The sequence below is a fragment of the Vigna radiata genome, chromosome 2 (assembly GCF_000741045.1).
Source record: "Vigna radiata var. radiata cultivar VC1973A chromosome 2, Vradiata_ver6, whole genome shotgun sequence".
Lineage (NCBI taxonomy): Eukaryota > Viridiplantae > Streptophyta > Magnoliopsida > Fabales > Fabaceae > Vigna > Vigna radiata.
The window spans coordinates 4309767-4327625 of NC_028352.1; the positions used below are offsets into that span (position 1 = coordinate 4309767).

The window sequence follows — 17859 nt, forward strand, 5'->3', positions numbered from 1 at the left end:
TTATCAGTTAAAAATATTTTATGTATAAATTAATTTATATGATTTTTTTTTCCTTCAAATTTGTATAGAAATGGAAATTCAATCACTAAAATTATCATAACACTCAGAATCACATATTCACACTCAATATATCTTAGTGTTTTTATATAGAAATTTAGTAGATTTTGTCACTTATCAAACATGACCCCGTATATGTGAAATAACACAGGCTTGGTTCAAGTGATGTCACCACACTCAAACACAAATCTTCGAAGTCGATCATTTAAATGTATATATATGTTTAAAATATAATTGTATTAAATCAATTTTCAATGAATGTAAATTAATTAAAAATAGTTTTGTTTATAAATGACGGAAGCAGTATTAATAATGATTTTATCTTGTGATTATAGTTGTATTGTGATTAATGAAATTAGGGACAAATATTGCCTAATGTGACGGGTAAAAATGAATGTACGTTAGGAGGCAGTCAGCTGCAACACAGCTACGAGATAGATTTAACCGAAAATGTCAGTTCTTTCTGAAACAGAAACAAACAGTTTAAAACAAAACTGAATAGTGTGTTAAACCTATCAAGCAGGTAAATGCAGCTGACTATCAGCGTATATATATATATATATATATATATATATATATATATATGTAACAACGACAAAAATTACCTGCAACTGCTTAGCAAAAATAAAAAACATCATTTCAGACTGAGAACCTGATCACTGGAAGATGTGCAGCTTAAATATTTGAATAAGAGGAGTCGCAGACTTAGAAATCCAGAACTCGCTTTTGCTTCAACAACTACTACAAAAATAAATTTACAATGCAGTTGTTGAGAGAGAATGTTCTACGACCCCATGAATACAAAGTGCTCACTCAAGAATTACAGAATGATCATGATCACTGTATAAATGATAGATCCTCATCCAAACTCTCCGCACCCATCCGGTCCTTGTGGAGATTTTACTAACCTTAATGGATTTTCAAGAAGCACTACCATTTTTGAGTAGTCAAGTAGCCCCGGGTGAAAAGCCTCTTCACTTCCTTCCAACACAAACATAACAGTCAGTTCTTCCTCGATCAATTGTTTGACCTATGATGCAGTTGGTACCAATTTTGGATCATCTGATGTAAGATTCTTTTGGGTCCTTGTTACTGCTTTTCCTGTGAGCAAACCATATAGGCATGCTTAGAGCATCATTATACATTTTTTCATGGTAGGAGAAGCAAAGGAAAAACAATGAAAGCAAAACGAGGGGGACATAGTAACAATATTGATTTTGATACAATGAATACTGACCTTCATCTTTCCCCATTTTCCTTCTGCTGCGCCATAGAAGTCGTATGGGTGTTCCAGAAAAACCTGCGTCTGCACGCAGCTGCCTCTCCATATACCGCCTGTAAGTCTCGGGAAAAAGTTTTGCATCATTGACGAAGAACACAAATGTTGGTGGCCTTATAGCAGCCTGCAAGAAGAGATCCCATTAGACTATAAAGTAATTAAACGTTTTATTTTTGTGAGTACATAAAAGTATAACCAAAGGAGCTATTGAGTATTCCTTCCGCACTATTCATTTCAATCATTCTAGTAACAAATGTTTGCTAATAGAATATATTATTCATTACAAAAACTAACATGTCCCGGCCCTAGAAGGCTCCTCACTATGCCAATAAGGGAGCAATGTGCGTAGTCCTACCGGCATATGCAAAAGAGGCTATTTCCAAATTCAAACTCATGCATGACCAATAGGTCAACAAGGCACAACATCCTAATAAATGCAATGGGAAAATCTCTATCATGAACAATAATAAAATGATATAACAAGAATTGATCCAAACATTCCCAGGAAACTAAAAGACAAAATAAAAAACTATTAACTAACATCATAACATGATACAAATACCTGAGTGCAATAGTAAACACGCCCTCTTTTTCCACCACGTGTCCTAGGAGGAGGCTTAAAAGCTACTGCTTCCAGAACTACTTGATTTAATATAGAAGTGCCAAGTCTTCTAGATCTTTCCTTTTCAACTTCACTAGCTGCAACAATAATCCTATTGGGCAAAACAACAATAAGCAATCAACTGTCCACTTAGGAGATCAATTCCAACGAAAATTATCAAACCTGAATAAGTAATAAGTTCAATATATGACACCTTGTGTCTACATCCAAGAAAAATTATTTACAACTAAAATTTATCTGTGACAAATAATTTGCTACATCCAGAAAAAACAAAAGCTAATCCATATCCAAATAAAAATTATTCTGAAAAGAGCCAGCTTCTCAAGTCCATTCCTATGTGCATTGCTCAAGCTCAAGAAATGACCAAGAACTTTTTTACTACACATCAAGAAACAACAGTACACACAAAATTGTACAGAATCATCATCGGCCAATAATGTGACTACTACTTGAGATCTACCAAAATCCTCTGCCTTACAACAGATAAGTTCAACAAAAATATATGAAGCATGACCTCCTCATTCACCACGGGAGATACAAGTTGATATTTATTGCACATCCCCATGAAATAAAACTTGTTTTAAAAGGAAAGTTGGAGGAATTCAAAGCATGGAATTAGCATGCTACAGAGCAAAAATCAATAGTTTTCCAGATAAAACATACTTGTCAACACTGTGACCAGCTATAGCAGTAGAATAAACAATTGGAGCCCAATCAAGTGAACGAAGCTTCTCCCTGACATCTTCCTCATAGTGTAATGCAGTCTGCTGCTTTTTATTTGGTATCGTATCCCACTTGTTTACAACTATCACACAACCTTTTCCTTCTTTTTCTATCCTCTCAGCTATCTTGTAGTCCTTCAAAAGACATTTAAATAGTTTAAGTAGGGGAAAAGCATACATTAAACAACTAGTATCCCATTTACCTCCAGCCTGCAGCATTACTTTATTATAACCAGAAGAAAGACAATATAGTTTTCATGCCACAAACAAAAGAATTCAGTGGGAACCTGTTCTGTGATACAAGCCATGGCCTCAATGACAAGAGCAACAACATCAGATCGACGAATAGCACGAAATGCTCGATTCACTGACAAAGCCTCTGTTGTACTCCCAGCTGATACTATGGCTGCTCTTTTCCTGATTCCAGCAGTATCAATAAGTTGGAACTTCTACAGAAAAGAAAATAACAAAATAATTATTGTGCTTTCTCAAAATAATAAAAGATTACCGAGTCATTATGACAATCTACAGCCTTAAATTGTGGTTGGAAAAGCCTTATAACTAACTAGTCGTTCAAAATTTTCACCTTTTTGAGAAATAATAAATTTAGACCTAACTCAACCTTAACTAACATACAAAATGAAATTTGTACCAATTTATATATTATAATTTGATCATACCATACCATCTTAAAAAGAATGAATTTTAGACCTAATTTAATCTCGCAAAATTAACTTATGCGGTGACATTTGTATCCATTTATAAACAATAATTTAGTCATATTTGAGGTCGATGTGACATTTTAAACAATTCTACAAAAATTTACTAAAACATTTGAATTAAGACCTGATTTTTTTGTGGTGCTACATGCATCAAGTGTTTACTGGTTAGTCAACAAAAGAATCACACCTGTCCATCTGGACCAGTAAATTCAGTATCAATAGCATCACGAGTAGTGCCACTGATGGGGCTAACTATTGTTCTGTCCTCACCAACCAGTGCATTCAAAATGCTACTTTTGCCAACATTCGGTCTACCAACAATTGAAATTGCAGGAACATAATCTTCTTCTTCATCAAGAATATTTGATTCCTATAGTTCACCATAAAGTAAAGTATAAATTGAAAAATTAAGGGTCTCAGAAATAAGAATAAATATTAAGATCCTAAATTGTATAGAGATCAACAATAATACCACCTCAATCTAATCGCTTAGCATCAGTTGGTGATGCAAAGTATAGTCAAATCAACTTGCTTGCAACGTTATAAGTACAAAATAAAACCCAAATTTACCAATTGTCAATGATATAACAGAAGAGAATGCAACGTATATAGAAACAAACCTCAACTTTCTGTAAGCCAGAACAAACAAGGTCAAGAAGCTCTCCAGTTCCAGTCCCTGAGATTGCTGATATTGGAAGTGGTTCAAATCTGATGTAGTAACCACAACAGAACAACACTTGCTGATTAAAATATAAACACTTAGAAAGATCAGTGAATAATATGATGGGTTGGGGGGAAGTGATTTAGAAATTATCAAGGATATTTTTGTTGATCTCGTATACTTTTAATATGATGTAATCCTGAACATCTTTATGATTGCTAAAAGATCCATCTCATCCAGAGAAATTAAGTTTCTTTATAAATGTGTACTTGTTATATCTTATTCGCATCAATAATAGAATATGCATAACAACATATATTTTATACCTGACCGTGGTTATTTACTCTAAATTACTCACATGTGAACCAATAAGAGGAATAAGAAGTTGCACATGGTAAAAAAAAAATAAAGTAGATTGAAATAAAGAAAGGGTGGTTCTGTAACATAATTGGGGTTAAAGCGAATATTCACATCTATCTAACCAAACTTCGTTTAACACCACAACAACACATCATAATTAAAAGATCGGCTTACTACCACCTAAACTGTATACTTATTGAAAGAGTTAACTGCTTTTGGTTAGTTTAACCACTTAAGTTATCTGATTCCCCTTAGTGGTCATTGAATTTAATCTAACTGCTTTTGGTTAGTTAACCACTCAAGTATCAATAACACCTTTGACCTCAATACAAATAAGTAATTTTTGTTGAGGCACATTCAAAATCATAACCGTGAATTTCCAAAAGTAATCATGCTATAGATGTTCTTGGACTAGATCTTCATGCCATGAAAACATCAGATTACAAACATTATTTATAAACCGGTTAAATGTCCTGACCATTTTCCACTGTTTTTGGCCACACTTTAGGCATGCAATATTCACCCACTCAGGAGTGCATCCTCACAGAAATAGCTTACCCAAGGGACCAAAATTCAGATGCCTGCATAATTCTTTTGCGAGGAGATTCACACTTGTTAACTGCGAGAATAACATATTTATCTGAGTAGTTTTTACGTAGCCAATCAGCAATCTCCTCATCAGCTGCTGTTAGTCCAGCCTGTTCAACATATGTGTCATTACTGCCTTTGGATCATGATTTGGAGCGCTATATGAAACAGTTGGTATATCATGCTTTTAAAATAGGTATTGAAACAACAAAATTAGATTGCCCCATTTTGATGGTGTATAATTGTCAGCTGTAGCCAGATCGCACCATTATAGGAACCAAGTTATATAACAAGAGAAATAAACTGGTTCCAATATGTATCACGATCATAATAAAATTCCTCTATATAGTGGAATTAGAGAAATCAAACAGAGAAATAGTACCGGATAGAAATAATCTCCATACAAATATGGAATAACCACTAGTGGGACTTTCCCAACACACTCATCCACAGATACCTATCAAACCAGGCAAGCCTATCAGAATAGGCAACTACCGTATCAAATTTCATCTTAAAACTGACTGGCATTAAGTAAAGTTGTCTAATAGATATATAAGTGGCACCCAAAATATTGACGCAGGAGATGCGAGACTTCCCAGCTAAGCACCAGCTTTTACTCAAAATCAACACCCACAACCTCAGAATAATTTTCAACCTTTTATTTGGTACCATCCATCTTCATATACATATTTTCTCTCTCTCTTTCTTCGCACCACCCTCAGTTTATGTAACCCTCTTTTGCAAACGTGGCGTATGGGCATAAGGCACCGTGAATACCCAAAGCAGAAAAATGCGGCTAAAGACAAGGAAAATTAAAAGACATCACATACAAAATACCTGACCATCGACCAGGAAAATAATAACAGATGATTCTTCCACAGCTGCAGTTGCTTGTCTCTCGATCATTGAGGGCATCCTGGCAACAGCTGCTTCTCTAACAGCAAGTGGAATACCATCCATACCAATGGTAGTAGTAATAGCCAGCTCTTCCATAACAGTAGCTTGTGACTTTGAAACAGTGATAACCCCGCCTGTGTCCACTACCATGAACTCATGCTCTCCCCAATACGATCGACCATATAAACGATCCCTGGTAACCCCAGGTTCATCAACTACAATAGCCCTGTTTCCCTACAATTTAAGCATCAAAGAGGAGAATATTATAACGAATCAATTTCCACATTCAGGTTTTGGATGCATCAGAATTTCCAATGTTATATCCCTAAAACACGAAAACATAAAGAAAAAACAAAGTTTAGAGAAATCTTCAATACCCCAACAAGACGATTAAATAATGCTGACTTGCCAACATTTGGCCTTCCAACAATTGCAACCCTTTGGAGAAGATTGTCCGGGATCTGCCATTCAAATTAGACGAGTTTCAGTAAGTGTCTCGTTTACTTCAATCTCTTTAAAAGAAATACTGCTAACTAGTTACAAACAATAAAGAAAAAGTATCTTGTTCATAGCTACTGTGACTCACATCTAAGCTGGAGAATGTCGTAAATTCAAGCCTGAGTGACAAATCTCCCGATTCATATAACTAAAAAAAGACTCGTTGCTTGAATTCTTTGGCATTGTGTAGAGTTCCAGAACTTGCCAAAGTACATTATCGTTGTAATATATAGGCTTAGTTACCTTCTTTTATCTTTTTTATTTTATTCAGTTGATCCTTCTATTAATTAAAAAAATCAACCAAATCTCTCCATTTTAAAAATGCAACAATGTGCGTTTGAAATTTGAGGTGGTTAGTTTTATAAATTATTATTATAGATTGATTATAAATTGTATTACGCCTAAATTAAAACAGTGAATATTTTATTAGTAATGAAACCTAATTGAATAAAATAAACAAACAGTGGAATAAAAAGTTAATTAAACCTTATATATATGTATGTGTGTATTTAACAACAAAAACTTAATTATACACTAACAGATTTTGTTCTACGTGTACTCCTCCTGCGGGATTGAGCTGTTTCCTTGCGATCATTTTTCTCCTCGTCTTCTGAATTCAAAAAGCCATAGAGATGGTCATTGAAATCTCACTGCAAAGTGAAGCAAAAACGAATAAAAATATGTATGTATTCACCGATGCTCAGAACTTGAGACAGAGAGTTTGAATAAGCTTGGGCTGCGTCCTTTGCTTCTTGCTCGAGGGCGATGACATCGAGCTCATCCAGTTCTTCTAATTCTTCTTCATCATCGACACTGCCGGAGAATTTGCCGACGGTAGAGCGCAGGACGGAGCGAGATAGGGAGCGGCGAGTGAGCTTCGGGCGAGAAAGGCTTGAAGAGAAGAAGGGAAGAGATTTGGGGAATGGAGAAATGGGTTTTAGGGTTTTAGCAAGAGTGTAAGAGATGGGTGGTAGTGTCAGAGTGCGTGCCATGGCATAGATTGGCAAGTAACTATATCTCAATTATCAGGATTCAACATTTGGCGGGGTTTATCTCTATTCTGCTTTCCTCACCCCAAATATCTTATTCCGTACACACGTCTTTTTTTTTTCTTTTCAATATTTCCAATTAAATTTGGAGTTTAATTTTATCAATTAAAGAAATCTTGTAATAAAAAATTAAGGTGCTGTTGTTTCTGGGTGATTTAACAAAAATTAAGTGTGATGATATTAGATAGGAGTTTTAATTTTCTGATTTGTTGAATATATTAACCATTTTTCACTCATCATATAATTACAACATGAATCATGAGTCGTACGAATATAAAATGACAGTCTATATATATAGTATACAGAGTGAGAATAAATAATGAAATGGGACTAGAGATGTTTTCATATATAATTTTGAACATTTGCAGAAAGTTGTAAAATATATTTTTAAATACCGGAATACCAAATAAAAATTAACACTAACATTGTAATTGCATCAACTTGCAAATTCTAGTTTTTAATTTATATCAATTCTTATAAAAATTATACTAAAGATAATTTATTATATTATTCAATTATTTTAAAATTTTCTCCCTCGTCAATAAAATATACTACAAAACATTAGACTTATTTCTCTTTATTCTATATTTTTCTCTTAATATTAAGAATTATACTTCTCAATCTCTTTCCTTTTCCTTTTCCATTTTCAACTTTATCCACAATCCGATCCAATAGTGTGGAAGCCACTATTTTGTCGCCTATCTTACATTCGTATTTCAACTTAAATACCCATCATTCCCAACAAAAACTACTTCCTAAACATTTGTATAAAATGTTACAGAACCAAAGCTCAAAATATAAACTTAACGTTTAGCAGTAACATTTTGTAGCCAATTGAAAAGGGAATATGGAAGCTGCATGTCTGCCTGCTTTGTTCAGCGTCAACAACTCAAGAATTTTTATGACCTTACGATATTTTACTTGCTAACTCGGCAGGATCACATACTTCTTGCGGGCTATCTGGTTTAACTTTTATTTTTACTGGATTCCCAAGCATTGATTTATCTTCCATTCTAGCAATTTCTAAAGCTTTTGTACAAACTGGAAAACTATGATCATCCCAAAACTCCAAAATCACACCAGAACCTAAGCATCTTCTTCCCTCATAAAAGGCCGCAAACTGCCCAGCTGCTAGGCCTTGATCATCTTCAGATATGCGGACAACTGCAGAGTGACCTTCGCCATCTCCTTCCACTTCCATTTGTAAGCTACAATCATAGAATCCAGGACCATGTCTCACCTGAAAAGGTCAAGATATCATAAATCAGAACTACAAAAATGAGAAACTGTTTTAAATAACAGGAAAGAGAATTTTATCTTCAAGTACCACCTTGCACTGTAGCTGACTTGTCTGGCCTGGGGGCACCTCACTAAGCCATTTAAAAGAGCCAACACGGAATACACGCCTCCTTTTGTCAAAGGAAAAGTAATTTCTTGAGACAAAAACTACATTGTTTTTAACATCCTTCTCGACAACATACCTGCATAAGACAAAAAAAATGGGATGATTTTTTTTTTTAATACAAGCCCAAATATGACATCTGGACAGGAATACATTGAAAGATTTTTTTTTTCAAATTATTCAATGTGGAGAAAATAATCGAGATAATGATCGAAAAAATTGAACAATGCAAATCGTATTAATAATCTAATATTTCTGCACCTACAACGTGAATATATCTTCAATACAAAATGATTTGTATGATTACATGATTGGAACTTATCACATAAATACAACTAATGTTAGAAAGAAACACCAAGATAACAAACCATGGACCTCCAGGTAGTCGTAGACCCTGACGCTGACCAATAGTATAAAACCAGAATCCTCGATGTTTCCCAAGGAAATCCCCTGTCTCAGCCTCCAGTATGATACCTTCTCTTTCCCCAATATGTCTTGCAACAAATTCACTGAATCTTATCTATAACTCAAAAAGTGAACAGAAACAGAAACAAGAAATCAAACTTCTACACTTGCTCCCAAACAAATATGGCATCATTGATTTTCTAAAATAGAAAATTAAAGAATGGTTATCATAATTCATATGGACATTGCCGTAAGTCTCACTTCATTTATATTTTAATCTTTACCTTTTAGAACCTCTAAAAGCTCAAGAGTGATTTGTAAATACTTCTCATAACCAAGAAATAGAAATGATGTAAGGAGCTGTTCACTGCACGTACCTTGCCCAGAAAGCATATTCCTTGGGAATCCTTTCTATCCTTATTTGGTAAATCAAATTTTGTCGCAAGCCTGCGAACTTCATCCTGCAGATGACGGGGCAGTAGATGAAAAATAGATTAATATTTCTTCAAAACAACATGTAGTGCTACAGAAAATGATAACGTGATAGCTTTTATAAATGATTTACTTCAAAAATGCATCCAAATATCAACCTACAATTAAGGGCACTAAAAAACCTATGTAATAAATACATTCAGAAAATTTCATGCCCAAATTCTCATGTCAGCCATCATAGAAAAAAAGATAGCAATTGTCTTTTAAATGCACAAGATGGAAAAGGAAAAAACTTCATATAGAGCAAGATAATTTGTTGGCCCGTACTAATGGTTACTGAAGTGCAGCATCCAAATTTAAATCCCAAACAACAATTAAAGGCACACAAATTTAATTAATATATTCTGACTGCATACTGCCTGAGTTCTGAAGATAGACATCAAAAAGTGATTGAATTGCAGACAAAATTAAACACAATTCAAGCATTGAAAATGATTAAAATTCACAACAAACCTTGGGAATACAACCCAGTGGAAAAAGAAGTTGCTTCAGCTGGGATTGTGAAAGGTGTGAAAGGAAGTATGTTTGATCCTTTACCTAAAATTCCAAAAGCACATTAAGGTCTGATAGAATGTGAACTGCAGTGTATAGAAGAAATATATTTTGCAGAGAATGCAAACTTGCAAACAGAGAGTAAAGAGAGAATGAAACTAATTGTTGATATTTTTCAAAGGGTTCAACAAGTACATTATATACAGGCAACATCTAGTCAGGTGCATAATACATGCACAGACCAAAAGTAGTGTAACAGAAAGTTGGTACAGATTGAATAGCAAACTATCAAATCAGATTCTAACATGATCAAAAACTTATCAGAAACTTATATACACAAACAAGATCTACCAGTATGTATTTTCCCGCATAATAAATGGGAAAGTAGAGAAATATGCAAAACTTAATACTGATCATTGAGATTCTCCAGACAGTGCTGAAAGTACCCAAATATATCACCTACATATAATAATAGACAAACAGAACCAAGATTCATGAGTACCATGTCTTGTGATAATTCTAGAACAGAAGGCTCATTCATGCCATCAGCACAAGGGTGGATAACATTTGCATAATGCCCAGAGGCAACATAGTCAAAGCCCATGCCACCAATAGCATCCAAGAACGCACCTAACAAAAAATATTTTATCAATGAAACAGAAAGAAAGTACGCGAAACATACTACAACAAGCTCAGGTTGGGTTTATTGAATAGGACTGAATGTATACCAAACTTTATTCTTGTATTGCAAAGAACGTCGGGGTTAGGAGTTCGGCCACTACTGTACTCTTCAATGAGGTAAGAAACCTGATATACAAGTAATAGTCAAACACGAGGCAGAAGATACCTACACTATTGCAACTTCCATTTTAGTCTTGTCTAGATAAACTTATTAGTAAACACTTGTAAAAGAAAAGAGTAAGGTAAAATGAATTAAACTTCTCCCATGAGTTAAAATTAAGTAAGCTGTTAATTAATTTATAGAAATTCTCGCATTTAACTGTCCTATAAGTTTGTTATAAGTTATACATGAACTAATTTTATGTTAAGGAAAAAACAAATAGCTTATAATTATAAGTTATACTGATCATTGAAGATTCCCATTAAACGGAAAGTGAATAAATATTGGACAAAAATAGCTGAATCGTCCAGCATACCACATTGTTCCAGTATTCATCAGTTAAATGAACAACTTCTAACGGTACAGCAACCTGCAAATAGAAACATAAACACCATATGCACTTCCATTACTAATGTTCTGATCAGCAAAATACACAACAAAGGCGTTGATAAGAAAGCGACCTGACTACAAACAGCTTTGGCATACTTCAAATCCTCTTCCCAGGGGCACTCAGACCAAAAGTTCTCGAAATCTTCCTACAGAAAACCACGCGTGAGAAAGCAACAGCAGTAAAATCGATCACGCAATTCAATTTTAAAGCGAAGAATGAAGGCGTACTTGGAACCATATCTTGAGGTAGAAAGCGGTGCAGGAATGGCCGGCGGCGTGGAGCAGCCGCAGAGCGACGCTGCTATCAACGCCCCCGCTAACGAGAATGGCGACTCGGAGGGGCGAATTCTGCGGTAAGGAGCACCGGAGGTAGCTATGCAAGTCGGCGGAGAGAGGAAGCGAGGTGTGAGCAACGGCGGAAGAAGAAGGTCGACAGAAAAGCCTGAAGGTGCGACATGGAGGCCTAGGGTTCAGAGTGTGGAACTGTTGCTGTTGGTATGTAAAGGCAGTTAGTGGCAGAGAAGCCATTGGCTTCAGATTCCATCGCACAGCCACCCTCAACATCACTTACACATATCTCCTCATCCGTCTAGCGTTTCGTCAGAATAAAACGTTTCAGGAAACACATTTGTTCCTGGTTTTTCCTTTTCTATTTTTTATTTTGTTTGAATTTTGAAGAATTTTGTCCTAATGTTCTTTCTAATCAATTATTTATTTATTTCGTTGTTCACTTAATTGTTAAGAATTAAATGTCGTTTTATTCTTTAAATTATCATATTTTCGTCTCTCTTTGAAATCATTTTCATCCATTCCTTTTTAAAAAAGTCTCATATGTATGGGTTATTAGTATTTAAAGTAATACGTGTAATTTTATATTTAAGGGCAATGTTATAACTATCTAATTTTAAACTTAAATAAATAAAATTATAAACATTTAAACTTTAATGCATAAAATATGGATTTAAAATTGGGTAATACAATCACTTTTTTATTTTAAATTATAAATCCAAATTAGTTTTGATTTACCCAATATAAATTTATAATTTGAAACAATATTATAATTTATTTGTACAAACATAATTCAATATTTCACATTTTACTTTTAAAATTAAAAAAAAATAAATTATGGTTAAATATGTTTTTAGTTCCTATATTTTGGACAATTTTGGTTTTAGTCCATTTTTAAACTAAGGTACAATTTAGTTCTTTAGAAAATTCTGGTTTTAGTCATTTTTACCAAATTTTTTTAATTTTATTTATTGTTTCAAGCACGTTTCATTATAACATTTGGATTGTTTACACTGTTTGACACATTTTTGCTTAAATGTTAACTGAAAACGCGTTTGAAACAACAAATAAAATTAAAAAATAATTGGTAAAAAAGACTAAAACCAGAGTTTTGTAAAATTGAGAAAAATAGACTAAAACTAAAATTGTCTCAAAGTATAGGAACTAAAAATATATTTAACCCAATAAATCATGACAAACAAGATCTTACTTTAAATTATATTTGTAAATATATATATATATATATATATATATATATATTATTCTTAAAAAAATACACTCTTTATGATTTTTCTGCATTGTTTATGCTTAATATTTTTAGTAATCTACTATAGATATTTCTACATAGTCTATTCCTAATACTTTTTCTACATTTTCGTACATGCTCCGTTATTTTGTATTATTATGTCTTCAAATTTTAAAAGTAAAGTTATACCTATGTTACTATTAGTGTGAAATTAGATATAGTTGTAAATAAGCACGTAAAAAATATTGTACTAAATATGCATTAAACATTAAATATCAATACATAGACAAATTTCATTATTATAACAAATTGCAATCTGCATACACTCTCAATAAATACAGATCTTAATATAATTTACATTAAAAATGACTTTCTTTATTTAATTACTATATTAACATTTTTATTGGATTCAAACATTATAATTAAATCACTTACACAAATTTTATTTTTAAATTTAATTTTAAAAAACTAATAAAAAAGATTACAGCCCGTATATTTCATAAAGGAAAGAACATCGAATATCTTATTTACATTAAATTATAATTTGTTTTTAGTTTTTATTCAATAAAAACAAAGAAAAAATAGCAAAACCAGCTTTCTCGAAACCAGATAAAATATATTTAGTTTCTTTAAAATTTTCAACAAATTATTAGTTTAATTTTCACACTGTTAATTAAATTTCATATTCTTTTTAATCATCTATCTATAAATGACAAATGATAGTAAATATCATAATGATAATTTTCACGTTATCAATTATCTAAAAATCATTTCAAATATTCCTTTGAAATTAATATCATAAAAATACAAGAAAAAGTTTCATATATTCCTATGATTTTTTAAGATATTATCATAAAAATACACAAAACCATATGTATAATAATAAATTAAATTTAAAAAGTTTTTATGACACATTATATTCTACTCAAATTCTTGAAGTAGTTATTAAAAGATATAAAATTGTATCATTATTTACGATCAGATAATACAATAAAAAAAGGTTGGGCTGATACTTATAAAAATTAAAATTGGGCCTTGTTGAGCCCGTTTTCATGTGCAACCGACATTGTGTCACCTTCTCCAAAATAAAACCCTCGTTCTACCTTGTGTATATGTTTGAGACTGTGTGCAGCCTCCAACCAAAACAGAGTCTAGAAGATCGCAACACCTTCTGTGCCGCATACGACACAAACCCTAGAAGCGAACCTGTTTTAGGGTAAGTCTATTCTTGCTAAGTATTTGTCACTCGCCTATCGCCCCGTTTTCCATGCACTGTCTTATTGATTTCTCAGAATTGTTCATGGGGTCTCAGGTTTAAATGTTCGATTGAGTTTATGATGTGTTCTTCTTTGGGTTTAATAAGATTATTTTTGGCTGCTATTATTCGTTCTAAATTTGATTGTGTTCATCTAAATTGTATAATGGTATATTTAGCATATATTTACAGGTAGTGTTGTTTTCTGAATGAAAATTGATGTTTGTTTTACCCGTCTTTTGTTTATCTTTTGTAGCCCCTTTTTGTTTCAACGATTTTTATTTTTATTTTTTTGATTTTGTTATACTTTTTTGTGGCAGGAAGTTTGATAGGGTGCGATGGTTCAGTATAATTTTAAGAAGATTACTGTGGTGCCAAATGGGAAGGATTTCGTTGATATCATCCTCTCTCGTACCCAGCGGCAGACACCGACTGTTGTGCACAAGGGATATGCAATTTCGCGGCTCCGCCAATTCTACATGCGCAAGGTGAAGTACACTCAGCAGAATTTTTATGATAAGCTCTCTACCATAATTGATGAGTTCCCCAGGCTTGATGATATTCATCCCTTCTATGGGGATCTCCTCCATGTGCTCTACAACAAAGACCATTACAAGCTTGCACTTGGACAAATCAACACTGCTAGGAATCTTATCAGTAAGATTGCCAAAGACTATGTGAAATTGCTGAAGTACGGTGACTCACTGTATCGATGCAAGTGTCTTAAGGTGGCTGCTCTTGGCCGCATGTGCACCGTGATCAAGAGGATTGGCCCGAGTTTGGCTTATCTAGAACAAGTCAGACAGCACATGGCTAGGCTTCCTTCGATTGATCCTAATACAAGGACTGTCTTGATCTGTGGATATCCAAATGTTGGAAAGAGCTCGTTTATTAACAAAATTACAAGAGCTGATGTCGATGTCCAGCCCTATGCTTTCACTACAAAGTCTCTCTTTGTTGGTCACACAGATTATAAATACCTGAGGTACCAAGTAATTGATACACCAGGGATTCTGGACAGGCCGTTTGAAGATCGTAATATTATTGAGATGTGCAGTATCACTGCTCTAGCACATTTGAGAGCGGCAATATTGTTTTTCTTGGATATTTCTGGGTCTTGTGGTTACAGTATTGCTCAGCAGGCCGCTCTGTTTCACAGCATCAAGTCCTTGTTCATGAACAAGCCACTGATCATAGTTTGCAACAAGACTGACTTGCAACCGCTGGATGGGATATCGGAGGAAGATATGAAGTTGGTTACGGAGATGAAAGCTGAAGCCATGAAGACTATAGTTGGTCAAGGAGGTGAGGCAACAAATGACGACGGTGTATTGTTGACCATGAGCACTTTGACAGAAGAAGGGGTAATTGCTGTAAAAAATGCAGCATGTGAAAGGTTATTGAATCAGAGGGTAGAAATAAAGATGAAATCAAAGAAAATGAATGACTGCTTGAATAGGTTTCATGTTGCACTACCAAAGCCTCGTGACCAGAAGGAAAGACCATCATGTATTCCTGCAGCAGTTTTAGAAGCTAAAGCTAAGGAAGCCGCTGAGAAGGAAAAGAGAAAAACTGAAAAGGATCTCGAGGATGAGAATGGTGGGGCTGGTGTATACTCAATGAATTTGCGAAAGAGTTACATTTTAGCCAATGATGAATGGAAAGAGGATGTACTGCCTGAAATCTTGGATGGACACAATGTTTATGATTTCATCGATCCTGATATTCTTCATAGGGTTGAAGAGTTGGAAAGAGAAGAAGGGATGAGAGAGGCAGAAGCTGAGGATGATGATTTTGAGATTGATGGATCTGAGTTGACTCCTGAACAGAAAGAAGCTTTAGCCGAGATTAGGAAAAAGAAAAGCTTGCTCATCCAGCAGCACAGGATTAAAAAGAGCAATGCAGAGAGTAGGCCAACTGTTCCTAGAAAGTTTGACAAGGACAAACAGTTCACGTCAGAGAGAATGGGAAGACAGCTGTCATCTTTGGGGCTTGATCCCACTTTGGCAATTAAGAGAATGCGCAGCAGATCTGTCTCTACAAGAGGACGGAAAAGGGAGAGATCACCTGAAAGAGGTGCAGATGGCCGAGATGGTATGGATATTGATGGAGATACGCCTAGCAAAAAACAGCGACTGAGTAGATCACTGTCACGGTCTAGGTCACTGTCACGCCCACCACATGAAGTTGTGCCTGGTGAAGGTTTCAAGGATTCTGCTCAAAAGGTCAAGGCAATTAAACTTGCAAAGAAATCTGTCAAGAAGAGAAACAAGGATGCTCGTCGTGGAGAAGCTGATAGAGTCATACCTACTCTGAAGCCCAAGCACTTGTATTCTGGGAAGCGCTCAACTGGCAAAACTGATAGACGCTAGGACTGGTATGTTTTCGCGTGTGCACATCTTGCCTTATTTATGATGTTTGAAGTTTTACTAATTGCTCGTGTTTCAAGCACTTGAATGCTGATTTTTGTCTGTGATGAGTTCTCACCTTTTTTATTGATTCATAGGAATTGAATTGTAGCTGATTTTTCTAGCTAGAAATTTAAGAGTGACCTAATTATAAATATACAAGTTTTGTTGTTTTTTATATGATTAATTTCAGATTCATATCTCACACAAACTAATTTTTGTCTGCAGGGGATGCAGTTTTCTGCAATTTAGAGGGGCATTTGTTGTCATTTTTCTGCAGCTGCCTAAAGTTTTGTTGTTTCATTTATTAGTTTTCGTTGGAGTTTAAGGTGCCATGATGGCAACTGAGTTAAGTTTACATTATACTGTTTGTCTCATTTTATCATTACTGTTATTGAACTTGCTATTATGTAAGTTGCAGCATTATAGCTTACTTTGCTGTTATTTATTTATTTGGTTCAATTTTGGAGACATGTATGAAAGAGGTACTGTTTAAATTGCTTGAGTCGCAACAGAGTTTTGTTTCATATGTATTTACATGCTCAAACAATTGAGCATCTGTTTCATGTGCTTCAACCTTGAGTGCTGCTATTGGAAGGTTTCTTTAGTTTATTGAGTCGTTCATCTAAAATTTCCTATTTGTAGGGTATTATGTTCTAGTCTTGCGCGGGACTGGAACTAGTACAAAAAAGTGCTTATAATGGTCTCAATCAAAATTTGGAGTGACGAATGCTACATTATTTTTTTAGTCTTATTCAAATTCGAGGAATAAAATATTTTTTTTATATGTTTGGTCGCGAGCAATTTTTTTTACGAACCAGTTTAAAAGGATAGGATAACACCCTGTTGGTTGTCGAGAAAAAGGTGGGAGGGGGAGTGATAAACTGTTGGAGGCCAATTAATGGTAGTGTAATCCTAGCAGCACTCATTATCAGAATCATTTAATATTTTCAACAATCAGGATTGATATTGATTGTTGGAAACTAAGGTAGATAACGGAGAGGTGAAAATTACATAGCTAGGATAGGAACTTGAGTATTACTAATTTATAGTCGCCAAATTTTACGCGTCTACTCATCCAATATAAATTTGTTCTTGTTACACGTGTGCTTTTTGAGATTCTTGGAAGTAATGTTCTTTGAAATTGTTAACCATAATGCAAGAAATATTTACTCTAATTTGGAT

General features: G+C 34.2%; 3 protein-coding genes across 7 annotated transcripts; 1 reads left to right on the forward strand and 2 right to left on the reverse strand.

Moving 5' to 3' along the window:
• Nucleotides 1-672: 672 nt before the first annotated feature.
• On the reverse strand, nt 673-7493 carry LOC106756416 (GTPase Der). 4 transcript variants are annotated; one of them, XM_022778417.1, is made up of 12 exons: nt 7101-7493; nt 6940-7013; nt 6286-6369; nt 5849-6142; nt 4982-5121; nt 4023-4110; nt 3590-3772; nt 2968-3129; nt 2622-2815; nt 1899-2049; nt 1295-1460; nt 673-1158 (listed from the first exon to the last, which is right to left on the reverse strand). In XM_022778417.1, exons 1-12 carry the CDS (start codon nt 7396-7398, stop codon nt 1088-1090), a joined length of 1905 nt encoding a protein of 634 aa, XP_022634138.1. In that variant the 5' UTR covers nt 7399-7493; the 3' UTR covers nt 673-1087. The 4 variants fall into 4 exon arrangements, with proteins under 4 accessions (XP_022634138.1, XP_014494326.1, XP_022634136.1 ...); XM_014638840.2 differs by having other exon boundaries at nt 6946-7013; nt 7101-7492; XM_022778415.1 differs by having other exon boundaries at nt 6940-7016; nt 7101-7492.
• Nucleotides 7494-8069: 576 nt separating this feature from the next.
• LOC106754385 (tRNA-specific 2-thiouridylase MnmA) lies at nt 8070-12115 on the reverse strand. 2 transcript variants are annotated; one of them, XM_014636400.2, is made up of 10 exons: nt 11706-12115; nt 11549-11623; nt 11404-11457; nt 10975-11053; nt 10749-10876; nt 10208-10291; nt 9640-9723; nt 9226-9377; nt 8786-8936; nt 8070-8695 (listed from the first exon to the last, which is right to left on the reverse strand). In XM_014636400.2, exons 1-10 carry the CDS (start codon nt 12039-12041, stop codon nt 8363-8365), a joined length of 1476 nt encoding a protein of 491 aa, XP_014491886.1. In that variant the 5' UTR covers nt 12042-12115; the 3' UTR covers nt 8070-8362. The 2 variants fall into 2 exon arrangements, with proteins under 2 accessions (XP_014491886.1, XP_014491891.1); XM_014636405.2 differs by having other exon boundaries at nt 11549-11619; nt 11706-11849.
• Nucleotides 12116-14078: 1963 nt separating this feature from the next.
• Nucleotides 14079-17245, forward strand: LOC106756336 (nucleolar GTP-binding protein 1). The gene is made up of 3 exons (XM_014638723.2): nt 14079-14227; nt 14587-16643; nt 16903-17245. Exon 2 carries the CDS (start codon nt 14605-14607, stop codon nt 16636-16638), a length of 2034 nt encoding a protein of 677 aa, XP_014494209.1. The 5' UTR covers nt 14079-14227; nt 14587-14604; the 3' UTR covers nt 16639-16643; nt 16903-17245.
• Nucleotides 17246-17859: the final 614 nt, after the last annotated feature.